The following is a 16725-nucleotide window of genomic DNA, read 5'->3' as shown; positions in this document are numbered from 1 at the left end:
GAAGGCTTTTGGTCAACAATGGACTATTGGTTTGGGGGGAGTCAAGAGTTACTTAGATTTTCAGCTACGCACGGGGTCAGCACGCTTAATCTTCACATTGTTCAAGGGTCAACTGTATGGAACATTCTAGGGAAAGTGAAACTACAGAGAATAAAAAGATCCGTGGTTGCCAGGAGTTCAGGGGGAGGGAGGTAGGGTGAATGGGGGAGAGCATGGGATTTTTAGGACAGTGAAGCTATTCTGCATACTGCTGGAATGGTAGACACGTGTCTTTATACATCTGCCCGAACCTATACAACTGCGTAACACAAAGAGTGAGCCCTAACATAAACTAGAAACTTTATATAAAAATATATCCATATTGGTTTATCAGTTATAAAGGTACCACACTAATACAAGAAGCTAATGAACTTCAAATTGGAGGAAGGGGAGGGTATGGAACCTTTACTTTCTGCTCAGTTTTTCTGTAAACCTCCAACTGGTCTTTAAAAACAAAGATTAAAAAAAAAAATGTTTAGGCGAGCTAGAAGATGAGCCTGCAAAGTCCAAGAACCCTAGCAGGGAGGAAGTTATCAGATGAAGGGGATTTATTAATTTATTTATGTATTTATATTTAATTTTTTGAGAGCGAGAACATGAACAGAAGGAGAGTGAGAGGGAGAGCGGACTCTCAGCTGAGTAGAGAGCCCGATGGTGGGACTCGATCCCAGGACCCTGAGATCATGACCTGAGCTGAAGGCAGACGCTTAATTGACTGAGCCATCCAGGTGCTCACAAGGGATGTTTTAATTCTGAAAGCCAGTAGCTAGTGCTTCCCCCTAGAATGTGGGGGCACAGGAGGAGAAAAGCGAGGGTCTCCCACATGTGGCTCCATATTGATACAGTTGAGGCCCACATTGGTGCCTCTGAGAGGTGATTCTAGGACTCAGCATGGGAGAGGAGGGCTCCAGAAGCCTCCTCCTGCTCAGGTTTCGGTCACTTCAGCAATGTGGTACCGAGATTAAGGCCAGAGGCCTGGACTCTTCAAGAACACAGGGATGACTTGAAATATGAATCTGAGCTTGCTGGTGCGGGGTGGGTGGTGGTTTGGTTTCAGGAAACTTGCTTGGGGGTGCAGGCATTGGGTGCCCAAGGATTATAAGGTATTGAATTAATAGCATGAAAGTGTCAGTTGGTTTTAAAGAAAAATACCTTGGAAGAAGGAAAAAGATTATTGCCTCTTTCTCAAGAAAAGACTTGAACAAAAACAACCAAGGAAAACCTTCTGCCCTTCGCTGAGTGTGAGGAGTCTGATGTGTGAAATCAAAGGTTAGAGAAGAAGCCTCCTCGGGCCAAGGAATCCCACTCTGATTCTAGAATCATGTAGGGAAAAGATAAATCTCTGGATGTATTTTTCCTGGAGACTGACCAGATAGGAGTAACAGAAAGCATGCCAGCAAACTGTAGGTACAAAGCTGCTAATTTGTCTTTAGAAGTTTATGTGATTTTCCTTTCCATGCAAGTCAGATCCTAACACTAGCAAAGGATAGCTTTCTTGGTGCCCACTCCTGTTCTGAGTACTTTCATGACCTAGCTCTTTTAGTCACACACAACCCCTCATCAAGTAGGGGGATCATCATCCCCCATTTTATAAAGACTGAAGTATAGACATGAAGTAATTTGCCTAGTCATAGCTATAAAGTGGCCAGCTGGAACCCAGTCCCGGGCACCAGCTCCAGAACCCACTCCATCCCCTTGCCTGGCACTGCATTCCCACATGGACTCTGCTGGCCCAGGACAGCCTCAAAACTTGGGCCAAATTTCAAGAGGGAATGTGTGTTTTATTTAACCCTGTGGGTTTTGTACCCTGTTGCATTCACCCCTATAGAAAATTGCAATATGGTTTATGCTTCCTGAACAGGAGAAAAACGGGTGTGTGGGGGGGCAAACGACAAAATGAAACTTCGCCCCCTTACCCCTGCACCTCTCTCCCCCACCCTCCACGCAAAGCAGTGTCATCTTGAGGGTTTCCCTCTTTCTAGGGGGAGTGACGGTCAGGCTGGGACATCTGGGACACAGCATGGCCTCCCCACTGATGGGGGCACTCGTGGTTTCCCAGGGCTGGGGAGGCCGCGCTGTTGGGTCTGTATCTGCCCCTTGAGACATCAGAGCCTGGGGCCTGGCTGGCTCCCCAGTTGCGGCCCCCACACCTCGCCAAGTGTTTGCACTTCAGCTGTGGGTCAGCGGTCTCTCCTGGCCTCTAGAATGGGACACCCTTGCGCCCACTTCAGGGCTCCTTCTGGCGAGTTGAGGAGACTGGGCCAAGGGTCACGTGGGGAAGTGGAACAGATTGTCCCTTGAAGGAAAACCATTCTTTTTCCTCTTGATTAAATGAGTAAATTAGTTCCAGATCTCCTGGCAGGGAGTCAAGCTGTTGGAGAGGGTGAGGGTGAAATGGAACTCGTCATGAGGAGGTTGCCGTTGTCCTTGCTGTAAGAGGAAAAATCCAACATGCTGTAGAGAAGGCACAGCCATGTGGCTTTAGTATATTTTTAAAGATTTTATTTATTTATTTGATAGAGATCACAAGCAGGCAGAGTGGCAGGCAGAGGGAGAGAGAGAAGTAGGCTCCACTGAGCAGGGAGCCTGATGCAGGTCTCGATCCCAGGATCCTGGAACCATGAGCTGAGCTGAAGGCAGTCACTTAACTCACTGAGCCACCCAGGCACCCCAGAAATGTATTTCTAAAACAAGGGTTTTGGAAACCAAATTCCGTGAACAGAGCCTGTGCCCAGAAGGGTTTAATGTTCAGCTGCTGTCCTCCTGAGACTCTTAATTTTGGAGCAAGAGGCTTCCCAATCTTCGTCCTGCACTGGGCTCTGTGAATTATGTGGCCCATCTTGTCAGTGACATATATTTTCAATCAGTGTCCTGTAATTATGGACCCCTTTTGGCCTCAGTTTCAGGTGGGCCGGGGTATCCCGTCCAGTTTGGAAAGTCCACCTCTGCACTGCAGGTTTTGCGTGCCTGGCCGGGTGGTCTGCTCTCGACATCTCTGCACGCTTACTCATCTTTGCCCGAATGTGCTGCCGTGTAAATCAGATGCTGGAAAGTGCTGAGCAAGGAGGTCGAGCGTTCGTGTGTACAAACAAACACATGCCAGAGCACCCTTCCTCCTTCGGCTGGGTAGGCCTGGCATTTTATACAGAATCTTCTCCTAAAATGGAGAAGTCAGTATTGTCTTGCATCAGGCCTTCAGTGAGGACACGACCTTACTGTTCTTAGCTCTAACCGTGCTGGCGACTGTCTCAGGGACTTGGTCTGTACTGCCCTGTAACCCCAGCCTTGTGCTTCCATCCTGTCCACAAGGAAATGCAGAGGGAAGAACGGGGAACACACAAGGGTGTCTGTTTGCTATGCGAAGCTAGGCTCACGGTGACCTACTGAAGTTCGTCAAGTTTAAAAAGTGCCAGAGCCATTTGTTAGTCTTTTTTTCTTGGCAAAGATTCTGTAACCTACTCTAGCCAGCATCACCGAGGCAATCCAAGAATAAGCTGGTGGCCCTCCTTTATTTCTTTTTAGGCCACAATATGGGAATAAGAATATTCCCCTGCAAGAACACGCGGTGCGGTTTTTTTTTCTAAAGCAATGGGAGGAATTTACCAGAATGCAAGGAGGTCCCTTTGGAGACTCAGCCAAGGCATCCCAGTTCATAGCAGACTAACACAGAATATTGGAAGTGTCCATGGGGGCAGTGGGGCAAGTGGTGCTGGACCTCCTGAAAGACGGGGTTGGGGGGAATCTGGTCTGGGGCATGTGATAGCAGCAAGCCCTTGGGTCTAGACTAGGAGTTACTTGGAAAAGGCCCAACTGCCTGAGGTAAGAGGGGTGAGGAGATGTGGGTGAGATAGAGAGAAATGAGAGGGAATCCAGGAGAAAGTGGTACTAGGAAGTTAAAGTACGTGGCAATGTCACCATGTCTACTGATGCCAAGATGCTGGTCTGTGGTGCTGTGAGAGCAGCTGAGAGCGAGGTAGGGCTTGGGGTCTGCTGAGCTGGCTGTCAAGATAGGGACCGGGGCACAGGCAGAAATCCAAGGCAGAAGCTCAAGTTATCACAGACAAAGCCCCATTGGTAGCCAGGATGGCTTGACATGAAGCCTGGGAGGTTTGGGTAAAGCTCTTGAAATCTTTTAGATCTAAGATCAGAATTAATTCTAGGGACTGAGACAAAGCTGAAACCAAGTGAGGATGAGCAGGGGTCCCACTGAGGAGGAAGGAGGAACGTCATCCCTGGGGACTGGGTAGGCCTGTCCACAGTGGTGGGGGGGTGCAGGAGGAGGAAGAGGGAGGATTGTCTTTTACATATATTATGTCAGGTTTTCTTTATTTTCTTCAGTTGTAGCAGATTTAAGTATTATCTTTATTTCTCTATTTCTATTTTACATCTGAGGAATCAGAGGAGTGAATGGAAGTGCCCAGAGTTAACGGATTCATTGTGTCTGGGGTTCTTTCCCACATTATCTCTGTGCCCTTGGCTTAGCTAACTTTATGAACTTCCTTTGGTGGTGGCTTAGCAAAGTGGTGGCAAGCACAGAGAGCCTGGCTTTTTATCCCTGCTCCAGCTGCTTCTGACTGTGTGACCTTTGCCAGGTTACATGGCCTCTCTGTGCTGTAGTAAAAATGAAGATATTAATACCTGCCTCACAGTGTAGTCAAGAAGATTTAAAGGGGGGGCGCCTGGGTGGCTCAGTGGGTTAAGCCACTGCCTTCGGCTCAGGTCATGATCTCAGAGTCCTGGGATCGAGCCCCGCATGGGGCTCTCCGCTCAGCGGGAGCCTGCTTCCTCCTCTCTCTCTGCCTGCCTCTCTGCCTGCTTGTGATCTCCGTCTGTCAAATAAATAAATAAAATCTTTAAAAAAAAAAAAAAAAAGAAGATTTAAAGGGATGGTATATGTAAAGGTTTTAGAACAGTGCCTGTTTACAATGAGCATTACTATTGTGTTCTATCCAGAAACAAAACTCTCTAGGGAACGTTTCAGATATTGAGCATTTCTCTACCTAGTGAATGGATGGGTCTGTGGCCAGGTTAATCCTATTAAGTAATACCGCAAAAATCATTCCTCTTTAGTCTTCCCAATCTTAAAAAAGCAAGGTTTTCCCAGTTATTAAATTTTGACTTAGGAATTAGTGAATTTTAGTGAGAGACTGCCCAGTGTCGAGGCAGAAATTTGGGGTATGAGCTCTTGCTGTACCACTTCTTGGCTTTGTGAGCTGGGGCAATTTTTCTGATGTCTCTCACCTCTCTGCAAAAATTACCGATTGGGGCGAATGATCGCCCCTCACAAAGTCATCCTGAGAATCACACGAGGTGATCCAGTGAGAGCGCTTTACAATAAAATTATGCCGTGTATTGGGATGTTTTTATTCCCTGGACACAAGCCTACTGTAAGCAAGAAAAGGTTAGTTGTCTGTAGGGTAGGCCAATCTTGAATTTAATACTGCAACTTAAATAATCCAGCTCAGCTTGGGGTATTAGTATTTTAGCAAGGTCTCCAGGTGGCCCCCCACAAAGAGAGGAGTATGCGGTCAATCCCGAGGAGTCCTTGATCTCCTGACCATGCCGTTCTCTTTATAACAACCACATTGTGCTTGTGTGATCTATTTCCTCTCTACCCATGCAGGGGACTCAGACCCCGTCCTCGTGAATCCTTGCTACGACGGGAGACACACATGTGACATGAGGGCTCAGTGCCATCCAGGGGCAGGGGTAGACTACACCTGCGAGTGTGCCTCTGGGTACCAGGGAGATGGACGCAACTGTGTGGGTAAGTTGTGTGGGCTCTGTCTGTTCTCGGGCTCCTCCAGCTCTGTGTTACCAAAGCCTGGCGTGTCTGTTTAAGGGTCTTCGCTGATGCACCAGACACGTTTAGCAGCTGTTAACCTAAATCTCTTATTTCAACACTAAAGCATATTCTAGTTAGAGTTGAGAGGATAGTTGGGAGGTGGGTATTTGAGGCTGGGACTGGGAAAAGGAGACACGTATTGCAATTCCTGCATATTTTGAGCTCTCAAGTTTGGTCATTTTAACCCTGTAGCAAGTGTTTCTTATATTTACTAAAACGTATGTTTTCTGGTTATCTTTAGGTTTCAGACCTTATGTTCCTTTCACCCATGAAAGGCCTTTTCCCCACAAGCTATAGAAATTCCTTTACATTTCTGAAAGAAGAATTGTTAGTGTGTTTTTCTTTTAAATGTTGAGTGGGTTTTATTTTTTACTGTTCAGAGACTTCTCAGAATATTCAATTATTTTCCCTGTGACTTAACTTGAATGACTTCAAATAAAGATTATAACCTACAACATGCATTCATGTTTGATGCTTAGAAATACTACATTTTGACTACCCTTCCCCCCCCAAGACACACTAATTTATTTGTTCTGTTGGCGCTTCATGGCAGTGAGAAAACATTGGGTTTTTAGACCTGCCCACTTGGGGAACCTTTGATTTAAACAGTACTTTTCTGTCCTTATTTCTTCTTAGATGTAAATGAGTGTGCAACTGGCTTCCATCGCTGTGGCCCCAACTCCGTGTGTATCAACTTGCTGGGAAGCTATAGGTGTGAATGCCGGAGTGGTTATGAGTTCGCAGATGACGGGCACACTTGCACCTGTGAGTGCTAGGACGCTATCTCTTTGGCCAACATGGCGCTGAACGTTGCTCTTTGATTCTTTAGTGTTTCTTCTCCGACCTACAGGAGTTCTTCCATATGGGTTTAGAACACAGTTTACTTTGAAATCATCCAAAGCTAGGGATCAGTTCAGCCCTGTGTTGTTGTTTTTCCCTAAATAGATAATTTGGTATTGAGTTACTAGAAGATGTTCATCCAGTTGGGATTCCCATTTGTCTTGGTATTTGGCCCAATCATGTAACTAGACTCTGAACCTCTAATACCACCAATTCTAGATAGAAGTAAAATAGTTCTCAAATTTAAATGGAATGGATTAGAATTCAAAGATGCTTTTTCCATGTGCCCAGCTATAGATCTCCCTCTGTAATAAATCGAATCTTTCTAGGGTAAAGAAAAAGAAATCTTTGGATCTAAAAGTAGATTCAAAATAACTAGGATTCCAGATTCATCCCACTGGTAGAGCCAGAAGATGATAGAGAAAATACACTTTTTAACCCAGTGGGATGGAAAAGTAACCATGATCATAGAAACTGTGTGTGTGTAACTCTGGTGAGTTACAAACTTTAATCAAGGGCTATTTTAATGACTGACCTCATACCTAGTGTTTTAACCACAAACCCAGAGTAGTGCTTCTCAAACTTAAAGAAGCCTACAGATTATCTTGGGGTCTTGTTCAAAGTCAGATTCTGCTTTACTGGCTCTGGGATGTAAGCCCTCAGATGTCCTGATGCTATTGGTGTGGGGATCACACTGTGAGGGTCAAGTCTCACTCATTCGCAGGTCTGAACTCTTGGATGTTCTTGCCTTCTTCTCTTTTCAGTGATCAGTCCCCCTCCCAACCCCTGTGAGGATGGCAGTCATTCCTGTGCCCCCGCTGGCCAGGCTCGGTGCATTTCCCATGGAGGCAGCACGTTCAGCTGCGCCTGCCTTCCTGGTTACACAGGCAACGGGCACCAGTGTACTGGTGAGTACCTGTGGGTTGTCAGCCTCAGTGACTCTAGACAGTCGCCGTGGATGCAACATCCCCACATTGCTGGAACCCTTCTCAAAAAGGTCTCTTCCTCAACTCACACAGCCTTGGTATTGTTTGAAGGGCAAGAGAAAAGCTGTCCTTTGAGTCAGAAAGCAGAGCCAAGGGTGTTTTCCCTTAGACTAGATTGTTGAGCATATATGGCTGTCCTGGAGCGCTAGGAAGCCACCACCAGCTTGTAACCTCCTGTTCCTGGGAGCTAGTGTAGGCTGCAGGAACTTTGGGAAAACCCACTCACCTGTCCGGAAGTCTCCATCCTTCAGTGTCTTTGGTTAATGGCTTAATCTGGCACTTCAGTCAGGCCTGACTTTTAGTTGCTATTCCACTGGCTGAAGTGGTATTTTAAGCAGTCTCTAAACATACATGCAATGCTTTCCCTCTAATTTTTTCCCACCCTCTTCTCTCCCTGGTGGGAGGGGGGAGGAGGAAAGAGTGAAAGAACTCGACCATTATAAAAGAGTAGGAATGCATATCTAAGCACTTACAACTTTTTTCCCAGAAATCTAAAGACATTTAAGATGGTTAAGGCTTGATATAAATCACTAACCTGAAATGCAGGACTAACTTAAAATTTAAATTGGTTAGCTAATAATAATGATGCATGAGGTTGTTACTAAACTAGGTATAATTTTTTTTATAAACTAGGTATAATTTTCTGGGTATAAATGTCCGTGAAACCGGGATTAATAGTACTTTGATATAGAGATTATTCAGCAAATCTACATAATCCGTTAAAGGTTTTCAGAATGTATGCAGTGACGTGATGGAATTGAAACTCAATTTCATGCTGTCAGTAAAATGAGACACTGGGAGCGAGAGAATGGTGGGGAAAGGGTCTGGGGATAAACCTGGGGCACAGACTTTCCCCCTTTCTTCAAATCGCTGCTTGCATTGGCCAGGCCACCGTACACCTGGGCACCCTGAGCTGATTTGCTGGAACAGCTGTGTAACTTCCGGGAGCTTTACAGCTGCTTAAATACCATCTCTCCCCCCTCCCCCACCCCCGTTCTTACCAGATGTTTGCTTCTCATCCTCCTCCCATTCCTCTTCCCTTCAGTTTTCAGTGGAGGGGCTGCCTGAACCAGCAGACGGAAGCCATATGTTACGGACAGAACAAACGTGTCGGGCAGCACAGCCGTTCTCTCCCTCCCAGATGTGATGGGCCATTCGGTATTATCTGAATTGGCTCTTTAATGTTCCCACTTCTGTTGTACATAAGCTCTGCTGTAGGGTTTTCTTAAAAAACACAATTTATACTGAAATGACCCAAAGCCCTTGCTCAGTTCAGCCCCATTTGGTTTTCTTCCCCCCGCCCCCCTGCCAAAAACACCCCCTGCTTTAGAGCTCAAGGGTTTCTCCAGTTAGACTAAGGGAGATTTGGAATTCACAGATGCTTCTCTCACTTGACCAGCCCAAGAGCTCCATCTACCCTAGGAGTCTACAGACAGAGGGCAGCCTCCACAGGTGTGCGGGTTAGGGTATAGGGGGGCACTAACTCCTCCTTGTTCTGTTATTTCTCACAGTGGTAATAATACCTTTTCCGCTCTTGTAAAATTTTGTCATTTTTTGTTTGTTTGTTTTTGTAGATGTATTTATTTAAGATAGAGGGAGAGCACGAGTGGTAGGGAGGGGCAGAGGGAGATGGAGAAGCAGGGAATCCAACACACAGCTCAACCCCAGGACTCTGAGATCATGACCTGAGCCAAAGGCAGGTGCTTAACCGACTGAGCCACTCATGCAACCCTGTCATTCAGTTTCATTTAACACACTGCTGGTTCTAAGAAATGAGACTGCATGGAGAATCAAAATCTTGTCAGAATTTCATATTTAAACATCTGGTTGCTCGGGACAGCAGAGATGTTGGTTTTAAGGTATTTAACTCCTTAGGTCTTTGGTTTAAAGCTAACAAGTTGAAATTCATTGCAGCCTAGATGTCATGAGTGTTAATAATCAGAATGTTCATTGAGTTAGATGCTTCTTGTCCTAATCCCTTCTAGAATCATTCCCTTTTCCTTCTTTTAACCTCTGTTTGTCCTGTAAGACTTTGATTACCTTGGGGGTCATATTAGGACCCTGAAATAGGTCATTTTTCTGTATTGAGAACTCTGGAATAATGCCATTCATTGTTACTACTGCCCTCTTGCTGATTTCTACCATTTTTAATTGTCCCTATTCAGTCTCTGCTTCTCTACTTTTGAGGTTTTCTCTGGAACCCACAAACTTTAAAACATGCCAAACCCATCCGTTGCTTCCCTAGTGTATCAGTTATCTACTGCTGCATAACAAATTACCCCCAAATATAGCAGCTGTAAACAAAACACATTCCTTGTCTATAGGTCAAGGACCTGGGAATAGCTTAGTTTGGTCCTCTGCTTTAAAAGGTCCTACAAGCCTGCAACAAGGGGTGCGGTAGGCGTGGGGTCTCATGTAAGGCCTAACTGGGGAAAGATTCTCATGTCATTACTGGCAGGATTCAGTTCCTTGAGGACAGGGTCCTTGGGTCCTTGAGGACAGAGAGCCTTGGGTCCTTGCTAGCTGTTACCTGGAGATATCCTTCAGCTTCTTGACACATAGACCTTGAACAAAGTAGCTTACTTTCCTCAAAGCCAGTGGCAGAAAGTGTACTAGCAAAATGGAAGCTAAAAATCACAAAAATTATATCCCCTCAATATTGCTTTGGTGTATTGGTCAGATGAAAGTTACCAAGGGAAGGAAATTACACAAGATTGCAAATACCAGGAAGGAGGGATCTTTGGGGTTTCTTAGAGGCTGCCTTTCAGAATCAGTTACCATTCCAGCTTTTCAGACTGGAGTAGTAGAATATGAATAGTCATTTTCCGGAAGACTTTGCCATGCCTATATGGGTCTGGGTTAATCACGAAGGTGACTTTCAGGTTTGTGTGTATGCGTATGTGTGTGTGTGCGTGCACACACATATGCACACACACTTTTCAAGGTATACCACAGTGTACATGTGTCTCTGTGACCACAGAGAGAGAAAACAGAAAATAGAGAAAAATAGAGAAAAAGGCTCTATGTTGTGGAAAGTGTGCATTCTTGAAGCATACGTATTTTCTCTACTCCATTAAAGTAGCAGTAAAAGGGTGTGTGGGTTTTTCTCTAGCCATTTGGTCAAAAATGGAGTTCCCTGGAGAGGCTGAACTTGACTTTGGGCTCTCAGTCTAGTCTGAGACACTAGCAGGAATTACTTTTATCCAAGTAGGATTAAATCTTTTCTAGCTTCCCTCAATCAATCCCAGCTTCAACAGTTTCAAGATTGATTTCAACCTTGTGTTGGCGTGAGCTGATATTTCTCAGGCCTATTTGTCCTCCTAGATCTTGGTGACTTTTCTAGGTGCAAAAAAAGATTGTCTTGAGTCAGGGTCTTTCCAGGGAGGAGCAAGTGTGAGTTGAACAGGCAGGATGTCCCTCCGAGCCCTGAGTGCTCAGGAGCGACACGAGAAGACGTTCTTAGAGTATTCTCTCTGAGGTCTCCTATTCTAAGAATGGAGAAGTTAGGTGAGGTATGGTGATGTTGATGTAAGCACAGGAGGAGAAGAGACGAGGCTGGGAAAGAAGGAGTTCTCTCCACTCATGGGCTCCAGAGAAAGGGTCACCACATACCACACGGGGGCACTACCAGCGGGTACTTGATTGAATAGATGGGGAGTGACAGTTTGTGGCCTGAAGTCTTTCCTGGGGTCTGGAAATTTCACTGGATGCTTTGGAAGCAAAAGGGTGGGGTAGGGAGTGATGGGTTAGTGGAGAGCTAGAGTCTGATAATCCAATGACTGTTTCAAAGGGACTTCCCCTGGTTTTGGGTGTGGGCAGAAGGAGGGCAATGAGAAGAATGTTGAAACACTGAAGTATGAATTCAAAATTGAAGATTTTAACACATTTTCCATATAGGCTTTTGTTTTGTTTTGTTTTTTTGTTTGTTTTTACTAGTTTGATAGGTAAGAGAATGGAGAATTATGCTGAGATTCAGCCATGTTTCATTATCTGAATAGCAAAGGAGATCTACTACTTGAACCTTGTTGTCTTGACCTCAGTGTCCTAATAGCCCCTGAAGACCCCTGACATTGGTTGTTAAGCATAAATGGCAGCCCCTCCCCCAGTGGTACAACAAGGAGTCTCTCCCTTGCCAAGGGGCTGAAAGTCTTTCCATGCTTTCTGTCCTGACACTTGACATCCTGTGACATAGGGAAGAGCTCCCCATTTTTACTCAAAAGCTCCAGTCCCCTCCAAAACGTCCTCAGTGTTAGCACTCCTGAGGTGGAGCCATCACCTGCTCTGAGCACGGGCGCTGGAGTGGCTGACTGGACTATTTTCTGTCATGATGGAAGGTCTTTCAAGAGGCACCAGGACTGTTCTATGCTTCAGGAGCCTTAACATCCTCCAGCCTTAGGGGATGGATGCTCCTCATTTGTGATGCTTTCTATCCCCTCAAGGACTTTTCTCCCTGTTGGTCATTTATAACCATTACTGTCCCCTGTATTGGGAAGGGTGACTGCTCTTTCGTTCTGACCAGAATTGTTAGGCCATGGGCTTTCCAAACATGAGATAACTTGGTAGCTCTGGGGCGTCCCCTCTCTCTGAGTTCCAAATAATCTCAAGGAGCTGATCCCTCAGTTCTAGAAATAGGCCCTGTGTCTCAGGAATTCCTGCTTCCTGTCATTGCCTGGGGTTCCTGTTAGCATGAGAAGTACTTTTAGCATATGTATTATGAATAGCTTTCACTTCCTGCATTGACTTTCCTGGGGGATGTTCATTTTTACAGCTTTGGTTTCCCAGCCCTTTGCAGGCCCCAGGGAGCTGGATGGCCACCAGCTTCCCCTAGCGAAGTACTGGGGTTGCCCTTTTGAAGAGACAGAGAGCCAAACTCAGGGATGATTAAATATGACAAGAGAGAACCTGTATTGATTAGCTCAGAGACAGGAGACAGGTTTTTGTTGTGAATGATTTTGTTCGGTTTCTTTTTGGTTACTTGAGGAGCTAACCAGAAAACCCTGTTTGTTTCTGACTTTGCAGAGGAATGTGAAACTACTTTCCTGCCTTTGTAGGTGGACAGGAAGTGTGCTCCTCTGGACAGAGCCTCTCTGGGTAGCATTGAACTTGGTTGTGTCAAGCATTCAGGATTCTCTTGGACTTAAGGGAGCTCATTTATTTTGACCAAGTTTCCCCAAGACTGAGGTCACACAGAATGTGAATTTGCTAATGACAGGGTAAGAGATTCCTCTCCTGTGAACAGAACATCTTGGTTTCCCGTCCTGCATGTTGGCTCACCAATACCTGGGAAAGGTGTAGAGCCATGGAAAGGGGGCCCAGTGAGAGAATGGTCATAGCAAGGCTGGGGCTGACCGCCCTAGAGCAGATCTCATTGGGTGCATGGGAGGCCTGGCGAGGAGCCACCTCTGTCCCCAGCCAGTTGAGGTCACATTCAGGCGGTCGCTCTCCAGCATCCTCAGTTCTGTGTGTCTCCGCTGCGGGCTGTAGCAAATGGATGCAATTCACTCCCGGGACTCACCACCTTGTCGGTTTCATACTGATCATCCCAACCCACATTTTTTCCTATTCACACATTTTTATATCCTTTTTTGGGTGTCTTTGTGGAAGCGACTTCTTGCTTTTATTTTCAGCCAAGTCTTGATCTGACCTCCACCCTTTATCTTCCTTTTACTCTGGAAGACTTCCTGTCTTTGCAGATAGCTTATTTCAGTCACTGGCCATTGGTTTTATTTTATGTATTCAAGAATTTTTTTTTTTTTTTAATTTTTAAGTAATCTCTGCACCCAGCGTGGGGCTCAAACTCATAGCTCTGAAATCAAGACTCGTATGCTCCACCCAGTGCCCCTGGCCATTGGTTGTAATAGTTTGACTCTCAGAGGTTTTTTGGGGGGATGGGGGGAGTGCCTTGCTACTGTTGGCATATGCTAGTTGCACTAAGTAAAAGGACTGTAAGCTGGCATTTGGAGTTCTAGGATGTTGCAGTTTGGAGAATTATGAAAATCTAGTATCGGGAAGGGGGTATGCTGAATTATTGATACTGATAAGCCTGACAAAGTCCGATTTTTTAAAAAAGATTTTATTTATTTACTTGTCAGGGAGAGAGAGAGAGAACACAGACAGGCAGAGTGGCAAGCAGAGGGAGAAGTAGGCTCCCTGCTGAGCAAGGAGCCCATGCTGGACTCAGTCCGAGGACACTGTGATCATGACCTGAGCCAAAGGCAGCCGCTTAACCCACTGAGCCACCCAGGTGTCCCAAATTCAGATTTTTTTAATGTGTTGCTTCAAAACTTGGGATATTTTTCTTACACACTTTTCTATTTCTTCTAAAGGTAGACGGTAGAGACAATTTCTGATTACTTGGGCATTGTCGCTAGTAGGACTCTGATTACATGAGACTGAATGTGCTTCTACCTTAGTTGAAAAAGCACTGGGGCCTCCCCAGGCTGTTCTGCATCTGCATGTTGGTGCTATAGGGACAGGGGGCCAACCGGGCCAGAACAAAGCCATTGTTAGCGTATTTACTGCTGCAGTATGGAAAGGAAGTGAATGATTTACAGTCTAGAGGCCAGTTCAAAGGTGATAACTTCCTGGAATTCACTGTGGATGAAAGATGCTCTAGAAATACACTGCAGGATATTTTTTTCTGGAAGTGACCACACATTTGATTTCTACCTCATACATTCTTAACTCCCGTGTCCCCCAGCTTTGTACATTAAGCTTGCCTTTAGCTCTTACTCTATTTCTGCTTGTGCCCAGAGGTCTTCTGAGGTTGACCCCTTGTGTACTAAGGCCGTGCAGTAGCCCCGGGTGTGTGCGGTGAAGTCATGCTGTTCCTTCCTCCCTCCCCCTCCCCCTCATCTCTGTTCCTGCCTCTGCAGATGTTGATGAATGCTCGGAAAACAGATGTCACCCGTCAGCTACCTGCTACAATACCCCTGGCTCCTTCTCCTGCCGATGCAACCCTGGCTATCATGGGGATGGATTTCAGTGCACACCTGGTAAGGTTTGGAGAGCCAGATGAGGGCATAGAAAACCCTGGATCCTTCAATGTGATTTTTCTGTAGCCTTTAGTTCACTCTTATAGGAGACCAAGGCTTTTCCTGTCCCATCTAGCTGCCTAGTCTACTGAGTGCTCACTGGTTCTTAGCGTTCTGGGAGGCCAGGAATGTGACCCATCCATTGTCCTACCTAGGGTCCCACCCATTGTGTTCAGCTCCCTTCGTGAGTGGCTTTGCCTGGGGGAAGTACTGAGATCAAGCTTGCTGAACAGGAGCCATGTGCGCTGGTGGTACCGGCCATGAGCTGGTCGTAAGCCCCATGACTATTCTAGGAGGTCTTGGCCTGCACGCTGTGATCTAGTGATGGCCATTGATTTGGAGCTTCTCAGACTTACCATTCTGGACTTCAGGGGCTGAACAGAGTTTTACCATCTTTTCCTAAGTCTCTTGGGAGTCTTTGGATAGCGGCTATGGGTGGCTCTTCATTTTACCCAGACAGCAGTGGGGAGTCAGTCCGGAACAGGGTGAACTGTGAGACTTAAGGAGAAATTAGGGAGATAGTGGCAGAAACAAAAGAATCCAGGAGTTCAGAATCGCAGTGCTTTGCTATTTCTCCCATGTAATGCTTCCTTCCAAGTATATGGAGGGGAAAACAAAAAACCCCTTGGCTAGGAGACTTTGACACTAGCTGGTAAGAGTGGACAGGTTGCAGTGTCTTTTATTCCTCCTTTGTACATCTCCTTCACCCGGACCTTGGAAGACCCCTCCTCGGGGCTGAAACCCTGCGAACAGCAGCAGCGCCAGGCCCAGGCTCAGCACGCCTATCCCGGCAGCCGGATGCACATACCCCAGTGCGATGAGCAGGGCCACTTCCTGCCGCTGCAGTGTCACGGCATGACCGGCTTCTGCTGGTGTGTGGACCCCGATGGCCACGAAGTCCCCGGCACGCGGACTGCACCCGGCTCCTTGCCACCGCGCTGCAGACCACCAGGTGAGAAGTCAGGGAAGAGAGCCAGTTCCAGCCTCGGCCATGGGCTCGAGAAGCGAAATGGAGGTGACTGGGGGGCAGATGATCACCCCTGCCCAGACCGAGCAGATGCCAGACCCTGGGCCCATCTCCACCCTGTGGAGGCTTCTTCCTCCTGGGAACCCCGGAATGGTCTGTGCACACCTGCGTGCACATTTGTGTGACAGGGACGGACATAGGTACATACGTGATCACCCGTATGGGCTGCGGCCTCACACTTGTCCAGGACAGGCCTGGAAGTGGAGACTGAGTGTGTCGGTCAGGCTGAGGCCATTCCCCTCCATCTGTTATGGCAGCTTTGGGAGCATTTGGAGCAAGAGGATCTTGCCAGACCAGCCTTTCATCCCAAAGAAAAACTGCCTTCTCGTATTCCCCTCTATCCCTTCACTCCACTTTCGGAACTACAGCGATGAAGGCCACTTTAGTATTGATGGGAAGAAGAGGTAGGACACCTGTAGGGGGTCCAGCTAGTTTGCTCTACGCTAATCACCCAGCTGTCTCCAGCCAGGCCTGGCATGTCGACAGGGAATCCCCACCTGCCAAGGCCACCGTCAGAAGAGGTACAGGAACCTGTGATGTTAGCCCATGCAGTGACATGCCGATGGTGAGCATGTCTGTTACCATCTGAGCGCTCCCCCTGCCTCCCCTCCACCGTCTGGATTATTTAGAGTGGGAAGACTTTCTTTTTTTTTTTAACTACAGAAGAATTTTATTATGAAGAACATAGGACTGAATTGAAACCTTTTTAGCCAAAATAACTCCTATAGCCCTGAGCCTGCTAATCACAGGTCCATTTCTACTACTGAAAAAGATAAATACTAATCTTTACTTTTCATGTATGAGAGTGAGAAGAGCTGGAGAATTACCACCAGTTTTGATCCCTTTGGAAATACCATTATCACCAGCACATTAGGGCTTCTAAGAGTCATACAGGTAAAAATCGGTAATGCTTGATTCGGATGTATGTCCTTGTTTCCACAGTGACACTCCCAG

The 16725-nt window shown here is 46.5% G+C and overlaps 1 protein-coding gene across 2 annotated transcripts in view; it reads left to right on the top strand.

Moving 5' to 3' along the window:
- NID2 (nidogen 2) overlaps positions 1 to 16725 on the top strand; it is a 61562-nt gene that overhangs the window by 34797 nt on the left and 10040 nt on the right. For both annotated transcript variants that reach the window (XM_032344219.1, XM_032344220.1), the window contains exons 9-13: positions 5663 to 5806; positions 6521 to 6649; positions 7489 to 7632; positions 14586 to 14705; positions 15466 to 15696. In XM_032344219.1, the coding sequence (XP_032200110.1) occupies positions 5663 to 5806; positions 6521 to 6649; positions 7489 to 7632; positions 14586 to 14705; positions 15466 to 15696 (768 nt within the window). The remainder of the gene's footprint in view (positions 1 to 5662; positions 5807 to 6520; positions 6650 to 7488; positions 7633 to 14585; positions 14706 to 15465; positions 15697 to 16725) is intronic.

The sequence above is a fragment of the Mustela erminea genome, chromosome 5 (assembly GCF_009829155.1).
Source record: "Mustela erminea isolate mMusErm1 chromosome 5, mMusErm1.Pri, whole genome shotgun sequence".
In the NCBI taxonomy this organism is placed as follows: Eukaryota; Metazoa; Chordata; class Mammalia; order Carnivora; family Mustelidae; genus Mustela; species Mustela erminea.
The sequence above is the reverse complement of the archived record's forward strand: the minus strand, read 5'-3'. Positions and strand labels throughout refer to the sequence as shown.